The sequence below is a fragment of the Acyrthosiphon pisum genome, chromosome A1 (assembly GCF_005508785.2).
Source record: "Acyrthosiphon pisum isolate AL4f chromosome A1, pea_aphid_22Mar2018_4r6ur, whole genome shotgun sequence".
Taxonomy (NCBI): Eukaryota; Metazoa; Arthropoda; class Insecta; order Hemiptera; family Aphididae; genus Acyrthosiphon; species Acyrthosiphon pisum.
Genome location: NC_042494.1, coordinates 167,851,042 through 167,870,157, shown reverse-complemented (window position 1 = coordinate 167,870,157; position 19,116 = coordinate 167,851,042). Strand labels below are relative to the sequence as shown.

Sequence of the window (19,116 nt, the reverse complement as noted above, 5' to 3'; positions counted from 1 at the left end):
ATCCTTTTTAGATAAACTGCAATAAAACCTGGTTTGGGGAATCACCCAGATAAAAATATAATTTTGTCACACACAATTACCTATATTAACTATTGAATTAATAAAACCTAACTTAGACCAAAGGGGCGGAAGGCCCCTCCGGCCAACTCTTAAATCCACCACTGCAATTGACGTTATATAAGCCCTAAGCATCACGAGTCTTACTATAGCAATTAGCAGTAATTATTTTAACTATTGCTTAATGTAAAATCAACACCTCCCAGCTCTAAATTCACACACACATGTGTACAACATTGACAACAACGCTTGTGAAATTAACTACCAGTTTGGGAATTTGGGAATTTATAACTGTAATTATGTATTTCTGTGATATTGCTGGTAACTTTTTAAATATTAGTACTTACTACCTACTATGGTAGGCTGCTTTAATTTTTATTTTACATAAAATAGATATCGTTTAAGGTAGTAGTTTTGGCGGCCAAGACGATAAACGGCTCGAAAATGTAAGTAAAATAACTATATATGTATATTATAATATTTATTTATATATTTATAATAATATGTAGGTACGTGTAGGTATAATTAATTATTATTAATAGTATAGCGTACAATAAAGTTGAATTAATTTTTTCCGAAAACATCACATTAATTTTATTAAGAATTATAATAGTATATTATGTACCTATTTAGGTATAATTTTATCATGAAAATATTATGTAATATGATATAATATTGTATTATATAATTTTGCTTATATTTATCTTAATATGATTAAACAAAATATTCAAACGTAATTCTATTATTTTATTTATTTTATTTATGTATCAATTTTAAATACGGACTTATAAAATTCAACGTATTCGTCTGATCTAGATTTGAATTTACAAAAGTCTCCGACCATTGGAAGATATAATTTGTCTGCAAAAAAAATTAATATGAAATTTATTGAGCGTGTTCATTTGTATGCCATTCTACTTAAATTTTTATATGTATATTATAATGAGCAACTTTTAGCCCACAAACCTGAAACCAGGCAAATATTTATTCAACACAAAACCCGTTTAATTGTAATTCATTTTACTATGAAAATATTGCAATTTTCTTCCAATTTAAACTAAAAGATATTTTTTAAAACTTCCCGCATTTGATAAATCTAACCAATACTTTTTAAAGTGACAGAAAAACTTTTTAAACATAAATTTAAAAACATATAAAACGCCTAACACATTTATACACTCTGTCTATACTTACAATTATCTGTGACAAAATTTGCAAATTGTCTTCCAAGATCTATAAAAATAAAATATATTGCGACTTTTTCCTATTGTTTTTGTTATAACTAAATCATATAAGCTAGTTTCTGACTCTAACTCTGTTGTTTAAAATGTTAAATATTTAATAAATCGATCAAATTGTTCATCAGATAAAAAATTTTGATTGACTCTCTGCATTAATTTGAATGATAATTTACAGTGCTTATATTACATAATATGTTGCTTTACGATGTATACTCTTTTAGTAACCACATATTAATAAAATTGAAAATAAAAAAAATATCAAATATATGAAAAATAAATGTGTTTCTATATTTTAACAACAAACTAAACACAATTTTTTTTTAAGCGTTACAGGTGACCAATTTTTTTCTGTCTTAACTTGAAAGGACCATGGCTAATTAAATAGTCCAAACTTTGTAGGGCATGGGGCTGTTATACTTCCCACCAAAAAAATATAAAAATCCTGATTTCAATAAATCGTTGGTATAGCCCACTACGGTAAAATATATCAATATATCAATTAAGAAAACTGTGTATTATAATATGTATGTATTGCTTAAGTTTATTTTACACTACCAATTGACATAAAAAATAAAATTAAAAATTCCGTATCATTATTTCAATATTATTAGTTTATTCATTGAGTCAAACATGAATAATAATATTAAACGTTATAAAATGTAAAAAAACAATTATTTTTTTTATATAATTAAAAATTATAGAATATGAACATTGTTGCTTGTATGTTATATTTTTAATATGAATCAAAATATTGGATAGTTTGATTCATTTTTAGCTTTCTTGTTATTTTATAGAATAAATAAAATAAAACAAATACGTACTAATCAAAACTGTTTCTAAAAAAAAAAAATAATTATAAGAATAATAATAATAATTATTATTATTTTAATGTAAATGTGATATTATGAATCTACTGTTAATAGTATAAATTCATTTTAGAACGTAAGTTGATTGATTTTTATAATTAAAAACCCTGCAGAGTAAACATTTTATAGAAGATGGTCTGTATGGACTATGATAGTAATAGTCATACCCAGTAATGGGTGGCGGCTTGTTAACTAATCGGATTCATAGCTATACATACATAGCCTATAATGCTACTCAGCATACTCAGCGGGTATGTAAAAATTTGATCATCATTATTAAATAAGTTATGAGACACAATAGGCACTTAAATCTGTAAAACACTATCATGGTGCCCTCTATGACGTTATAATGTTTATATTGTTATATATCAATATCAGTCAAGTGATGAGGTTGTGTTGTTACTTGTAATTTATTATTTTACATTAATTGTTTTATATCTAATTGTTAAATGTTAACTATTAATTATTATTTATTAAGCTCTATTACAATATATAAAACTGTTGGTCATAATATAACCTGTAATTTAATTATTCTTTCAGCCCTCGGATAGATTATTGTATTTATTTATATTGTTATAAACATTGCATTACTATATATTTACGTATATTGTATGATTCTTTCAGCATAATAAAATCAGTTCACAAATTATTTGAAAACCCATATTAAAAATTTAACTATAAAATTAAACAAATTAAAAAAAAATAAAACAATATAATATACACGTACTTATGTGCTCTAAAAATAAAATAATAAACATAATAGTTATTAAATAAAATTATACCTTATGATTCACAATCATAGGGATGACCTGATTATCGTCTTTCTACAAGATAAGTCATTACAAAGAATTTCATACCAATCTACCGATTGAAGTCAAGCGTTTGCGCGAATGTTGATATATTTTTTAAATTTAATATAGGTCATAAGATTATTCATAACATAGGTTAAGCCAGTTATTAAATAATAATGGATAATAGTTATTAATGTAGATTAATTATCCACTATCAATCGCAACAAATTAGATGATACACAGTGATGATCATTATAACTTATAAGGTAGGTAGGTACTCGCACCTGACTTGAGGGTATGTCAGTGTTTTCAGAAAAAATGAGTACAATCTATAATACAACTTAAATACAATAATAATTAATCAATATATTATAATATAAGGGTATAGATATTAAAATATTCTTAGGAGTACAGACTGACGACTGCGTCTGTTCAGATTTTTATTCTATACAATCTATACAATAATTTATCGTCATTGCGTTCAATGGCATTTAAAATATAAATTAATACAATTAAAAAGCAACCAGTTTAATTAATATTAACAGTGTGAGTTGTCATCAGAAGGTGGACTAGATCGGCGATACGACGATAGATTTCCCGGTGCCCTGGAATGATACTTATGGTCATGGGCAGGCAATAAAATATCAATTTTTTAGTTTATTCTTACTAACCTAGCACTAAAAAAAAGCTCAACTCTGAAATGTTGTTTCAATCCGCTCAGTGCTGTCGTTATATTCTAACGCGTAAATAGATACAGGGTTGGACGAGTGTGATCACACAGCCTTTTTAACTAAAACGTGTGCCTATACATCTCTACCTGTAATTAGTTTTGTTAAAAAACGACGTACAAACAACTTCCTAATTTCATTACCTGGGTTACCAACATAACGCAAACGTTAAACTCCGCTACCGATGTACTGATCATGAAACAATTTATAACTGCAAAACTTTACTTTAATTATGTATTGTTAAATGTGGTAAATCCATCAATATGGAAAATAATTCATATCCTGCGAATAGCGATTTTTAAATATAGTATAATTATGAGTGAAATTGGTTGAAACGTTGTAGTTTAATTTACAGTATATAAATACGAAAAATATTCTCAGGAAATCCATAAATTCTTAATGGAAAACTTAGTAAGAATAACGACTATAAGACAATCATCTTTTACAAAATAAAAGTGATTACATACTTTCGGTGTCAGCTGGAATAAAAAAAAAAAAATTCTTTAGTAATTAATATAATAAAATATTCATACCATTGTTCTACTATAATTTCATGGATTCGTTACTCATATGAAAATTATAGTCTTAAACTATATTATACACATGTAAGAATCATGATATTATATATTAAACTAGGTGATCCCGTGCATTTCGTTGATCGTTATTTGTTGTTTTTTTTATAATATAACGGTTACCATAATAACAATTTTAAACCAATGGCAACCAATTATTGTTATTATAGCATTGAAATCCACGAAAACCATTTATAAACAAAAATGTACATAGGAAATCTCAAAATCCCTGTTTGAGCACCTCCCGCGATTGGTCCTCTCCTTTTTTTAATTAGCCTATCTTCTGCCCAGAGGTTTAATCTATATATAATCTTAAATCTATATCTATAATCAACTAATAATGATCCCGTGCACTTCGTTGCCCATTAAAATTGCCCACTCTATATGAATAATAGGTATGTTTTACATATCACCATGGCAACCATTTATATACAAAATATTCCATCGGAAATTTCAAAATAATATATAATTGATTGCCATAGTAATACCTATGGACATACAGACAGACACACAGACACATATAGGTACATTAATTTTTATGTATATTGATATAGATAGGTAGTATAAAATAAAAAAAAGGACTTACTTATTTGACCTGGAAATAAAATTCCCAGTAGTTATTTATAAGTTCAATTATAAAACATTTGTAATATATTGTTATGATTAAAGATCAAATCTTGTGATTTATTTGAAAGGTTCTCAATACATAAACAGAATGTTAAGTAGGACACTATCTTTTAAATTGAATAGTTTTTGGTAGAAATATAAAACCTATCTAATTAATTATTTATAATTCGTTTTTTGCGACTTTGTAATATACAACTACCATAATAACTTCTTAACTCATTAAAAAATATGTTATAATATTTTTAGGCACCATTCGCCATGCTTAAAGGGGCCAACATTCATGAAGATTTAAAACATATCTCAGAAAAAATAGTTTGAATGAAAAACCAAGTCGGGAAAATATAATTACACCTACACTGCACATCAAGCCTGGGCATAAGCGATATAAACTTAATAAATAACGAGTTAATTTTAATCAAATTTAAGTTAAGTTAATTTATAAATAATTAAATAATAAATATAATAAAACTCAAAATTATTTTTGAAGGTACATATTACATAACCATTTACTAGAATAGGAAATTAGAAATATGGTTAAACTGATTTCTCGTTCCATTAACCAAAATTTTTCAAGAAAAATAACTTAAATAAATAGTAAATAATAATTAATACATACTATTACAGCAATAGGCATATATTATATTAAAATATAAAGGTGTATCGTATATTCGTAGGTATATAGGTTATAGGTATAATCAGCGGTGGCTGTCGTAGTGATCGGACGTGTTCGTGCGTCGCTCCCGCCTTTTTCGGTTTTTTCTCTTGCAATAGTGCATCGTTTTTTGCGCGCTAAGGACGGATCGACGCGGAATCCAATGCTCAAGCGATCGGTACAAACCGCGTAACTTTCAGTTTCGATTTCACCGATTTCAGCTTAATACATGTGTTATTCTCTACCGTGTTACGCAGGTTGCTAATTTTTCGTAAAAAGTGCGCGTTCGGGCCGGTGTCGGTGTCGAGTCGGCCTGAGTAAGACCCACCGTACCCTCCCGAAGGGTCCGGTGCATCGCGCGTCCACCTCGGACCCCCAGGTGTCGACAAAACCAGCAGGCTAGGTCCTCGCGCCGCCGTGAAGCTTCGGGCCGGAATATACACGGAAAGTTCGAGCACGGTGAGAAATGCACTTAGAAAGGCTATCAGAGGCAACAAAGAAGCCTGCTGGAGGAACCTTTGCGAGCAAGTCGAGAAAGACCCATGGGGTCTCCCCTATAAATTGGTTACCAGGAAAATAATGGGTAAAAGACCGATCCCTGGACTCTCCATACCCGGAAGGTTAGACGCAATTGTAGAGGGATTATTCCCCAAGGATCCCAAAATCGTCTGGCCAACAGTTAACAGTTATAACCTATTCACGGACGTATCGTGCGAGGAGATCCGGGATTTAAGTAAGAAGATTCCGTTGGGGAAGGCACCAGGACCGGACGGGGTGCCTGATGCGATAGTACGTGAAGTCGCTTACAAGAGACCGGAGATCATGCGGAATATTTTTAAATGCCTACTCAGGAACAGCATCTTCCCTACCCCGTGGAAGGCGGCCAAGCTGGTGGTCCTGCGAAAAGGAGACAAACCGTTGGAAAACCCGTCTTCATACAGACCAATCTGTCTGTTGAACACTATTGGAAAACTATTTGAGAGACTGGTAAAGGGGCGCTTAGAAAAGCACTTGATCGAGAGCGGAGATCTCAACGACAGACAGTTTGGTTTTAGGAAGGGGCGTTCCACGGTTGACGCCATACAGAAAGTGATGGAAACAGTCGAGAAAGCTGGATCGGGACCACGATACAGGAGGAAGCTGTGTGTAGTGGTAGCATTAGATTTGGCGAACGCCTTCAATTCGGCGAGATGGGAGAACATCCTACAGGCGGTGCGAGAAAGACAGTTCCCTCAGTACCTCGTCAACATCCTACAGAGCTATCTTAGCGACAGGGAGGTCAATTATGAAGGAAAGGTTTGGCCTACTACATGCGGGGTTCCACAGGGTTCAGTCCTGGGCCCATTATTGTGGAACCTCATGTACGACGGACTCCTCGGAGTAGATACGGGCGGCAATGTTGACGGAAAGTCGTCTACATCTCTAGTAGCCTTTGCAGACGACGTGGCGGTAGTGGCGACGGGCCACACCACGAGTATACTTGTGGAGGTGACGAATAACGCGCTGGCGAAGGTAGCCGATTGGATAGAAAATGCCGGATTAACCCTTTCAGCCGGCAAGACAGAAGCAGTGATGCTCACTAGAAAGAGAGGCTATGAAGTGCCAGTCTTTTCGGTGAACGGGGTACCCGTGGAACCGAGTGAAAAACTCAAATACCTCGGTGTGCAACTATCCAGGAAGTTGGGCTTCAAACACCATATAGAGACGGCGGCAAATAGAGCAGGAGCCACAGCCGAGTACCGCTGATGAAAATTCTTCCCAACATGGGAGGAGCCAGACAACGGAGGAGGAAAGTCGTCGCGCTGGCAGTGCAAAATCAACTCCTCTACGCAGCCCCGGTCTGGGCAGATGCACTCGTCTTCGAAACAAACGTCCAAACGTTAGTGAGACCTCAAAGGAGAATCGCATTAAGAGTAGCCATGGCATACCGTATGGTATCAGCGAATGCCATCTTAGTTGTTGCTGGCATGATACCAGTACACCTCAAAGCGCTAGAGCAGCAATTGAAAGCTAAAACATTGAAGGAAGGGGCTATGTTAGAGAAACGGGCGTTGACAGACCTAACATATAGGAAATGGCAGTCGCAGTGGGAAGCAACCAAGACGGGCCTGTGGACGAAGCGACTCATTGGCGATGTTAGACAGTGGACCGAGAGGAACTTTGGCGAGACTGATTTTCATCTGACCCAAATGCTGACGGGTCATGGATGCTTTGGATATTATCTCCACAAATATAAAAAACGGGAAGACCCAGCGTGCGTCGACTGCGGATCACCGGTAGATAACGCTGAACACACGCTGTTTAGGTGCGACAGATGGTGGAGACACAGAAGAGAGTTGGAGGTGAGAATTGGTGCAGCGCTGGAACCAGATACGGTGGTGTCAAAAATGCTGGAGAAGACGGACCACTGGAATGCGGTTAAGGCGTACGCGGGAATGGTGCTCTCGACAAAGGAGGAAGAGTAGATTTAAGTTTCATTATGTTTGTAAATGGTATGTTTGTAAATGGTTTATATAAATAAACGATGCAGATGCAGGGGGAAGGACTATCCTAGGATGAAGTGCCCCCCTGTAACGCCGCGATTTAACAACAAAAAAAAAAAAAAAAGGTATATAGGTTATAGGTAGAAAGATATACCATATCTGATACCATACTGCGGCATACAAGCATATTGTAATAATAATAATAAATAAATACTAATAACTATTAAACTATGTACTAAGTAATATGATAATATTATCTTATTATATTGATATAGATACAAATCACATATGTACAATTTTCAAGAACATATTATAATATTATATTTTCGACATAAATAAGTTATTTATTTATTTAATTCGGCAATTTAAATTTCATATGCTGTTGGTACCTACTAAGTAATTATATTCATTCAGTACCTAATAATTAAATTGCATGTATAGAAAAGCTATTGGCTATTTCTTGTGTTCAATAATATTTATGATGTTACTATTTTAAACTATATTACTGGATTATATAGATATTAAAAAAAAAAAATAATAATAATAATAACTTAACTTAAGTTAATACGTTAATTGAAAATGTTTATATAACTTATAACTTAACTGAAAAAATTAGGTTAACTGTTGACTTAAAACTTTTTAAAATGTTTTCCATCAACTTAACTTAACTCGGTTAAAAATTATCATAAACTGGCCCAAGCTTGCTGCACTGTATAGTTCACCTGATTACTATGCATTTGGGAAAAGTAACACTTTACAATAATGTATAGCTTGTATAATGTATAGAGTCTAGGCTCTAAAGAGTGTTCCTGAATTAAAAATTGAATTTTCTATGATTTCCAATTGATTAAACAACAATTTTTAGAAAAAATCAATTAAACAAAACTTAAAAAATGTTTCTTACTGTTCAAATTTTCTGAAAAATAATAATTAAAATTCTATTAATACTATCATTATTTTAATAACCATATTATAATTTGTGTCAACAATTAATATATTAAATCGAAGGTCCAAGTAGAAACAAATATGTGGCCAAATATTAATTCAGTATTGTTATATTAAGTTTATTTTAATCAATATGTATTTGTCATCACAGCATGATAATAAACTTATAAAACATCAATAATGTCTACCAATATGTATTAATTTATAGTCAATTATATTATAGTATAATATGCATGTTATGAACTTTTAAGTTATATCCGAGTAAAAAGCAAATCGTAGGCTTGGAACTAAAAGTTGTTATTTAAAAATATAATATTATTCATTTAGGCATTTTGAGACTTCAAACTGTATTATCACTTATCCTTTTGTAAAATATGCTTTTTAATAATTGACAAATCACAAATGTCAATTTAATAAAATTTCCCTGCATAGGTACAACCTTTAGTTATAAAACTATTGTTGATATCCAATATTTATTTGATAAGCAACATAAAAACTATACTCATCAAACATAATATTTAGTAACTAATTAAAGATTCATTTAAAAATTAAAAATTAAAAAGTATAATTCTCTAAATAATGACTCAGCATAAAAGTGTATGAGAAAAGTGTCTTAACTCATCTGAAAAATAAACATTTGTACCACTTAGTTTCCGGTAAAGAGGTATGAATAGTATGAAAAAATTCTATGGGAATTAATTTTTGTATTTCTTATAATATAGTTTATTGAGTGGTTTGAAAGTAAAAACGTCTTTTATCAATATTGTAAAAAATAAGTTAATCTATGCCGGTATAAAAGTTAATTTTCAATATTTAAATTAATAAACTAAATAATTCAAATTCAAAACGAAAAATATCATAAGTTTTAGAGCTAATAACAAACGAATGGCTGGGCTCTCATAACTCTAGTTAATGTTGAAATTATATAAAGGCACACGTTGATTAATTGTCTAGTGTAACTCTTCATGTGGTAGACAAAATCTCTCCTTGCGAATCAAAACTGCTTTTACACGCCATTGGTTGTCGACGGTGGTTAATTTTTACATTGCATTGAAGCAAGTGAAAACCCTACCTTCAACACGTTGTTTAGCCTTGATTTTGTATTACACTTGTTTATCTTAAATATTAATGTTATTGAATAGTCTGGTAAGATTGTTTTCGTATGTTAGTTTCTTTGTAACCTTAGAAATACTGTTTTAGTATAATATTATGTGTGCACTGTTACAGTGTAGATATCAAAATTATATTAAAATAAAAAAAATCGATGAAGCGCCTATTGGTTCCAAGCACATGTATTAAATTAAAACAAATTTAAAATTTTGTACAAATAAAATTATAAAACTACTATTTCAATCAAACAACATAATATTACGTACTTATTTCATCTAAAAAAATAAATTATTATAATGTTATTGTTACTAATATAGCTTATAAAATATGATAACTTAGAGTTAATTATAAATCATCAGATATTAAAAATATTAGGTAGGAAATTATTTTTATAATTTGGCAACTTATTGTTCTTATAATTGAGGAGTACGATATGATTTTAAAATATAATAAACTTAAACTCTACTGCATAGGCACAATTTCAACTTTTGACTTTGTGGGCTGAATATATTAAAGGCAAGCAGACCATTGCAATGTAGCATTTTAAAATAGCATGTCCTATGTTTTTGGGGGGGGCTACAGCTTAGTGGGGGGGGGGTTAGCGCTCCAAGCCCCCCTCAATTTGCACCTATAACTCTACAGTAACTGGGATCAAACCAATACATTTAATACGATGAATGCTATATTTGTCAGTTGTCAGCGATAAATAAGTAAAGTACCCATAGGTCAATCTGCTGTATACTTAGTAGACATTGCGTGAAATTCATCATCACTGAGTACCAAAACCAAAGTCATTCATGTATACAATTTAAACTCAATGATCAACCATTATAAAACAAATTGTATCGAGGACGGAGACTATGTATCAGTCTATAATATTACAAAGTAATTTTTTAAGGACTGTTATTCAGTAAATTTTTTCACAATTAGTTTTTTTTTAGCATTTATTAGTAATGTATTTTAAACTTTGAGTGGAGAAGTGTGTTTGTGTATTTTTTGTATATAATGTACACGTTCTATAACAGAAAAAAAATGCTTCAATCTTAAACATTAAGAATGGTGTCTAGAAGCAAATTGGATCTAATCTGACAACTAAAAAGGTATTGCTTTTAAAAAAGATCAAACATCGATAATCATAATTCTCTTTATAACCATTTAAAGTTTAACTTTGTATAAAGCAGAGACTGAAACACCTTGATGATTTTGACGTTTCCGGTTCCGAGAAAACTAAAATTTTGGTTTTGGTTTTCTAAAAACCGAAAATGCAGGTTTCTGTTTCTTTCCGGTTACTAAAAAATGAAAATTTCGTTTTCTGTTTTGGATTTATGCTTGTGTAAAAAAATCTGGTTCCATTTCGATTCTTTAAAAATTATAAGAAAATATTGGAATTGTCAATTGGCGTGAATTATGGCGGTTCAATACAAATTTTCAACCAGATATTCTAGTATCCTAATATTTGCTTAGGACTAAGGATAAAACAAAAAAAAATAAAAAAAAGTTACTCATCACTGTTACTTAACGTACAACCCCGTTTCAAATAAAAAAGCATAATTAATCTTAAAATACCTTTCCATTAAAGTGAAAGTATCGACTGAGGTAAAGTTTTGGTTTTTAAATTTTTTAAATAAAGGCTCCGGTGAGGTTCTGCTATTACAATTAATTTTAATAAAGGTTTTGGTGAGGTTCGGGTTCCTAATATTAAAAGGGTTTCGGTTTCAAGATCAGTTCATTTCGGTAAGGTTAAAGAACCTGTAATCATTGAAATCACAAACATTTTTAAATGATATTATAGCTGCAGTCAGAATTTAAACATTTAAAAGAAAATTACCATGCAAAATAATAATATTATTTAGGTACCTATTGCATATTCAAAATAAATAAATTATACGTACCATTGTTCGCTGTAAAAAATAATGTTTAATACATTTATAACTAATGAAGGTATATCATATTTTCCACGAATAGATTATAATTATTTATAGGCTTAATTATAAATTATCATGATCAAAGTAAAAATTAAAGTCTTTTAGATTCTTATAAAATGTTATTCTAAACTTTAATAATTAATTTATCATAGTAAATTTTGTACATTTAATGAAAAAAATACATTAAAACTACACCCCTTTGAAAAGTCAAAACAATATTTGGACACGTACAAATACAATTATAGGTAACCTACCTTGTGGATAAGAACGAATAGAAAGTAAAGCCACACTTATTAAAACAATATAGGAAGTGGGATTTTTAAAAAAAAATTGTTCGAAAAAAAAAGAAATATAAAAGAAAAAAAACGAGAAAAGCTGGTTTTCCTGAGTGGAGTCATACCCTCCACTGTCACCGGAGGATTTCACCCCATAAAAAATTTTTACTTCAAAAAATTTAAAATTGAAACCATTGTTTTTTAAAAGTAACTGCTTTAAAAATATTAAAATACATAGTAAAAATTTATTTTATGACCATTTGAAATTAAAATATATATGAACTTTATCAAAATTTCAAACATTTTAAATTTATATTGCGTCTTCATTCGGAATCCAAATATTTTAAGGACAATTTCCATGCAAAATAACATTATTATGTACCAAGTACATATTAAAAATAAATGAATAATATACGTACCTTTTTCAGCTATAAACAGTAATGATTAATTATTTAAAAAGAGTAAAATAGATCATAGGCATAATTATATATCATAATTAATATTAAAATCTAGCTTTTGGGAAGAAAATTTCTTTCAGATTGTTAAAAAATGGCATTCTAAACTTTAATCGTGAATTTATTGAATTAAATATGGCACAGTAAATCAAAAAAATAACTGAAAAAAACTGCAGTTGTAGGTGCTTGTGGACAATAGCGATTAGTATAGCCACCCTTTTATTAAGACAAGATAGAAAGCTAATATTATTCCCAAGTTTGAATAATCAAAATTACTTTAAAAACAGTGAGAAGTGAAATAATTCAGATACATCTATAAGAAATAATAGTCGGAAACAGTAGACAAAAATCAAATGTAAAAATTTAGAACGGCCACTTTTTCCATCAATTAAATTTTTTTATTTAAGTTCACAACATGGTGGACTGACAGAGTCAACAAATTCAGTCATTGTTATGTTACGCGTCTAAAGATTATCATTTAAATTAATATTATATTGTTATATCATAATGAAATTTAAGGTTAGGTTAGGTTAGAATAAGTTGAATCAAGAACAATTTCTGAACAAATACAACTTTGAAGCTGGATATGGGTAAGTATCTACACAACAATATTAATTGATTTGTCATCTGGTGATTCCAGTAGATAGGACAGTAAAAATATTGCAATAAACATAAATTATACGTACCAATCGCATCTGTAAAAATGTATATAATATAACAAAGTTATCAATAATACAATATTATGTACAATATGAAATTTATAGTCATATTCAATGTGATTGACCACTTTGGTTCTCTCTACCGTTAATGAAAATGTATGAATTTTGGTGTATAAATTAAATTGATATATTGAGTATAATTTGAATATTTTAAAATGCATATTATTTTAAAATACCCTAAATTATTGCTACTAATCAGTAAAATCAAGGTAATTAATTTTTGGCTTATGGAATCTAGCTTTTTTTATATTGTAACTCTATAAATAACAGAGATAAAAAAATTTAATTTTAAACAAGATATATTTTGAAATTAAATTGTTATGATTAAATTAAGACATAATGAACAACATGTATTGTTCTAACGCTTCTGATCTGCGATATCTATTTGTATCTACAAATAGTAATTTAAGCTATAATGAGTAAAATAATTAATATTATAATATAATCTTGAAATCTCACAATAAACAAAATAGTACAACTTAATGATATAAAATTAAAAAAAAATGTACGTACTTAATATATCTACAAAATATTAAAATAATAATTAATAAACTAATACTACCCATTCAAGTAAAACATTGTTGGATATTTTCAATAGAGGGACTTTTAGTTTAAAAATTAATAATTAATAGCCTTTTTCAATTATAAAGTTGGTAAAAAGAAATTGCAAATCATTAACTATTAAGTCAGACCTACAATGTGTATTGTTAATCACTATAGGTTATTTGTATTAAGTGGCTTGAAAAAAATCATTAGTATTTGAAATAAATAACCAAATATAAAGGTTTATTATTTTATTTTCAGGATTTAAAATTAAATAGTAAAAAGTAATGACAAAAATAATGTCGGTTCGTATGAGAGTTTTCATTTTAAAAGTTTCCTGTACCTACTGGCTACTGGTATAATTTGGACGACAATTTAGTATTTTGAAAATAACAGTAATTGATATTATAATAAACTATGAACATAACTTTGTTACGAGAATTCGAAATGCATTGAAAACACACAAATACATACCTTTTACAGTAGCTATTTCAGAAATAAAGTAGTTTTATGCGTCATTAATGTTTATATATTTTATATTAATTATTTTATTTAGGTGTCAATATAATAATCATTCAAAATACACATCTACAAATATATAATATAATATTTATGATTTTATAGTGATTTAGATCAATATAAACTATATTAAAGCTTGAACAATTGCAAATTTTTATCGTAATTTTAACTTATTAACATAACGGTACTTGTCAAGTAGGAGGTATCCAAAACACTCAATATAGGAAAATTCAAATGTCGTGAAGTTAAACATAAAAAGTTAGGTACAATATCTAGATTTGAAACAGAATACTAAAATACATCTTATAGCTACGCCATTAAACAGACTTGAATATTTCCACAAATATTTTTAATTGCAATTAGGTACTAGATATCATGAAATGATTTAAAATGTCATGAAATTTATTTTCTTGAAATATATTATGAAATAATTCATTTCTGTGAAAAATAAAAATAAAATTTTTATCATATCTAAAGGTTTATAATCGTCAACTTCCAAGTGAACATTTTTAAAAGTTGGTTTATTGTATGAAACAAAGAAAATATGTAACATATTTACATATAAATATATCAAATCTATAATAGATATAACAAATTCAAACATTGCCTTTTAACTCTTAAGTTACAACCTCATAAACCAACTCAACATCATAACATATTGTTGAGAGCCGTGGATCGGCGAATGCACATTATATTATATTCACAATGTATAGACATAAACGACACTTAATAGTCATGAGACGTGACATTTTACAATATACAAAATATGATCTAAGTATTAAATAAAAGAGTCCAGAGCACCTTCACATCAGTCAGTCATATACACACACATGTTCGACTCTTGTACACTTAATAACTACTCGAGTACCTAATTACTGAAAATACACTATTATATCATTCACCGTTTAAATTGACTTCGACTTTATTAAAAACCATTGACTTTTGGATCGCTAACAGTCTGAATACAACAATATTTCAAAACTCATTTAAAAAATGTTTTTAGTCTCAAAATAATGCCAGGAATATTTTTCATAACTACATTTTATAGAATATTTATAATATGAAATAATAAATCAAAAAAAATAATATGTTTTTCTTTATTACTAAGTGTGTAATCAATAAATTATTTCTAATCATCTATAATCGAACCCGTTTAAAAGAAGAAAAATATTTTTCATAATTTCATTGAAATATTTCAAGAAGAGTGAAATGTTCAATTTTGAAATATTTCAATTGAAAAATTGCAAGTGAAATATTTCAAATTCAGAACCCTACCTATGACATAATTATCTACATTATCACTTATAACATGAAAAAATACTTTGACATTTTCTTTTGCTATTTATGTTTAAAATTATTTTCAACTTTTGTATACAATTTATGTTATCAATTAAAAAAAAATTGAAATGTAATGCACAGTTCATCAAAAGTAACTTCTTTGAAAAATATCGAAATACAGCCACCATTTGTTTTAGCCGTTTATTAAGTTAAGTTAAATTTGTATAAACTTCATTGAATTCACAAACATTTTAAAATTATATTATAGGCTCGCTCAGGATCTAAAAATGTAAAAGACAAGTTCCATCAAAAACTCTTTTTTAAGTATGATGTATATTTACCTATTACGCCTAGTACTATTACTTATTAGCCATAATTCTTGCCAGGTATAATGTGTTCTAACCTACACTCCTCCATAGTTAAGACCCTGCTAAATAACCTTAAGGTTTATACATTATAATCAAGCAGTTGATGCCTTAAAAATTAGTAAAAATAAAATTATAAATAAATAACACTTACGAGGTTTCTGTGTTCCTAATAATTTTTGATAAATTAATAACTATGTCCTTGCTTAGGTACCTAATATTTTCCATAAATATATGTTATAATATATTATTTTTTTCAAAGCATTTCATATATATGTATATTTTTATTTTTAACAATGTTTTGTTTTTATATCAGATGAAATACAAACGGTATGAATGTATTTATGGAATACCTTTTATATGTATTTCTTTGATATTTTATATATTGTTTATATTTTGTAAACTTTCGTTGTAGTGCTGTAGGTATATTAGTTCATTCATATATTATAAGTCGTTGTTGTTGTAAATACTAATGTATAAACCATTTTTAAACGAAGATTTTGATTATAAAAATTAATAATTTTCCAATAGACAAAAAGAAAATGAAAACATAAAATTACCCTACTAACGAGATTTTTATCACGGTAAAAAGAAATCCTAAATAACATGACTTTGAATTTGATTATTATGAATGATTGAATTACTAATTTGAGAGGAGTATGATCTGCTCCAGATAGTTAGATATTTTTTATAGTTTCTATTATTTTTAAGTAATTTTTATTTAGGCCATCCTTAGTACATCTGATATTTGGACCGGAATCTAACAATATCGGCAATTCCATATTATTCAGAAAATAACAGTTATCGATTTAATAATATATTATGCACATACGTTATGCTTTGTTATGCAAATTCGCAACACAGTAAAAATACAAAAACTACATACCAACTGATCCATCAGCTAATATAAATATAAATAAATAAAGATTAGTAAATGTAAAAAAATAGATGATTTTATTGGATTGATATCAATAAACTATCACAATTTTATCAATTTAAAATTATTAAAATAATTATAACTTATCAACATATAATGGTTCTTCCCATGAATTTAACCACTTGGTAAAGAAAATTTCTAGTGTTATTAGGATAAAAATGATTTATTTTACTATATAGGTTGGAACTTCGAAATTGATTTGTTAATTATGGATATTCAAAATCTTTTTAAACTTTTGTCTACAATTTATTTATTAAGGTAAAAAAATTGAAAATGTAATTTGAGGTTCCTCAAAAGTTATCACTTTACGTAATTATAAATATTACAATATAATATTGAAATCTCACAAAGAACAAAATAAGACATTTTTAAGATTACCAAACTAAAGAGATTTTTAACATTCAAAATCTTTTTCGGTATAAAATCCATCTCTGACTGTCATCTTCTTCAAAACGACCTTCAGCGATTAGTGACATGGGGTGAAGCTTTGGGGCATTAATATTACTAAATGTTCAGTAATGACCTTTTGTCTATAAATGCTGTAATCAAGCATACCTACTCCGTAAACAATACCCCCTTAACAACTTATAATAATTATGTAAAGGATTTAAGATTTACTCATACACGGAACCTGTGCCCTAATATGCACATCCAGATAATCTGTTGTAAGGCTCTTAAGGGTATCTTTTAGGTTTCATAAACCGTGCCTCTACAGACTTTCACTTGCTCGCACTACTCAATACTCTTTTCCGTTCCTTAGTCCGTCCCATCCTTGTGTATGGAACCATCCTATAGGACCCGTCCACCGGTTCTGCTCGTAGCATGATAGAAAGGGTTCAATGAACATTTTTCCGCCACGCTGCTTACAAATTAAACATATCCTGTCCACCTCATGATTACACGCCAATCTAACGACTTTTTTCCTTAGCCTCGCTGATCGTCGTCATTCAGCTAACTTATCATTTCTATCTAATCTTCTTTCCTCTAAAATAATTGACAGTCCAAAATCACTATCCCGTGTCTCATTTGATGTCCCTCCCGCCATACACGATCACCTGTTCCATTTCATATACCTTTCAGTTCCTCAAACTACTATCTTAACTCACCGATCATTCTCAGGTCATTCACACCCTAAAATTGAGCCTCGTTTCCATAAAGCAAATTATTATTATTATTATTATTATTATATTCATGTATTAAAGGGTTCATCCCTATAAATAAATAAATAAACTTAAATCTTATATGACATGGCTTTGATTTTGATGACCATGAATGCATGATCTACTTTTTTGAGTGTCGTATGGTCTGCTCCAGATAATTGGATATTGTATATAAATTTATATTATGTTTATGTCCTAAATTTCCCCATGCCTAATACAGCTGATATTTGCCAACTTTTATGTAAAATATGTTATTAGGTAAAAAAAATTGAAAATTTAGAGACATATCTTAGTATATAGGTTAGGTTAGGTTAGGTTAGGTTAGGTTAGGTTAGGTATACACTTCACAAAACACGTGCAACAGGCTTCCCTCAAGGCTTCCCAATCGGCGCTGGCCATAGGCAGACTCATGCCCAACATCGGCGGCCCGTCCCAAAGTAAGAGAGCGTTACTCGGGTCAGTGGCAAATAGCAAGATGCTATACGCCTCCCCCGTCTGGGCCGCCCGAGGGACGAAAACCGCCAAAAATCGACTGGCAATGGCAAGGGCCCAGAGGACAGTCGCACTCCGCACCATACGTGCTTACTGCACCGTCTCTGCAGAAACCTCGTCCATACTCGCTTCAATGCTACCAGCAGATCTGCTAGCAACCGAGAGGGCCAGGATCAGAACACGACTGGACGATCAGGCGGACGAAACGCCCACCAACACGCTGAAGAATCAGGAAAGAGCAATCAGCATTGCAGCCTGGCAAGCTCGGTGGGACCGGTCGAAAAACGCAAGGTGGACGCGCAGGCTCATCCCTAACGTCAGCCGTTGGCTAGCCAAGCCTCCGCTGAATCTCACGTACCGGCTGACTCAGGCGCTT

General features: G+C 29.9%; 1 protein-coding gene across 1 annotated transcript in view; it reads right to left on the bottom strand.

Annotated features, from left to right (window-relative positions):
• Positions 1-502: 502 nt before the first annotated feature.
• The window catches only part of LOC100158789 (uncharacterized protein), a 45,657-nt gene continuing 27,043 nt past the window's right edge, over positions 503-19,116 (bottom strand). The window contains 15 exon segments of the mRNA NM_001162442.1: positions 503-918; positions 1,252-1,290; positions 2,120-2,134; positions 2,892-2,900; positions 4,151-4,162; positions 4,842-4,850; positions 8,922-8,933; positions 10,339-10,347; positions 11,965-11,973; positions 12,692-12,700; positions 13,414-13,422; positions 13,960-13,968; positions 14,464-14,475; positions 16,306-16,320; positions 17,038-17,052. Coding sequence (NP_001155914.1) covers positions 818-918; positions 1,252-1,290; positions 2,120-2,134; positions 2,892-2,900; positions 4,151-4,162; positions 4,842-4,850; positions 8,922-8,933; positions 10,339-10,347; positions 11,965-11,973; positions 12,692-12,700; positions 13,414-13,422; positions 13,960-13,968; positions 14,464-14,475; positions 16,306-16,320; positions 17,038-17,052 — 284 coding nt within the window. The 3' untranslated portion in view covers positions 503-817.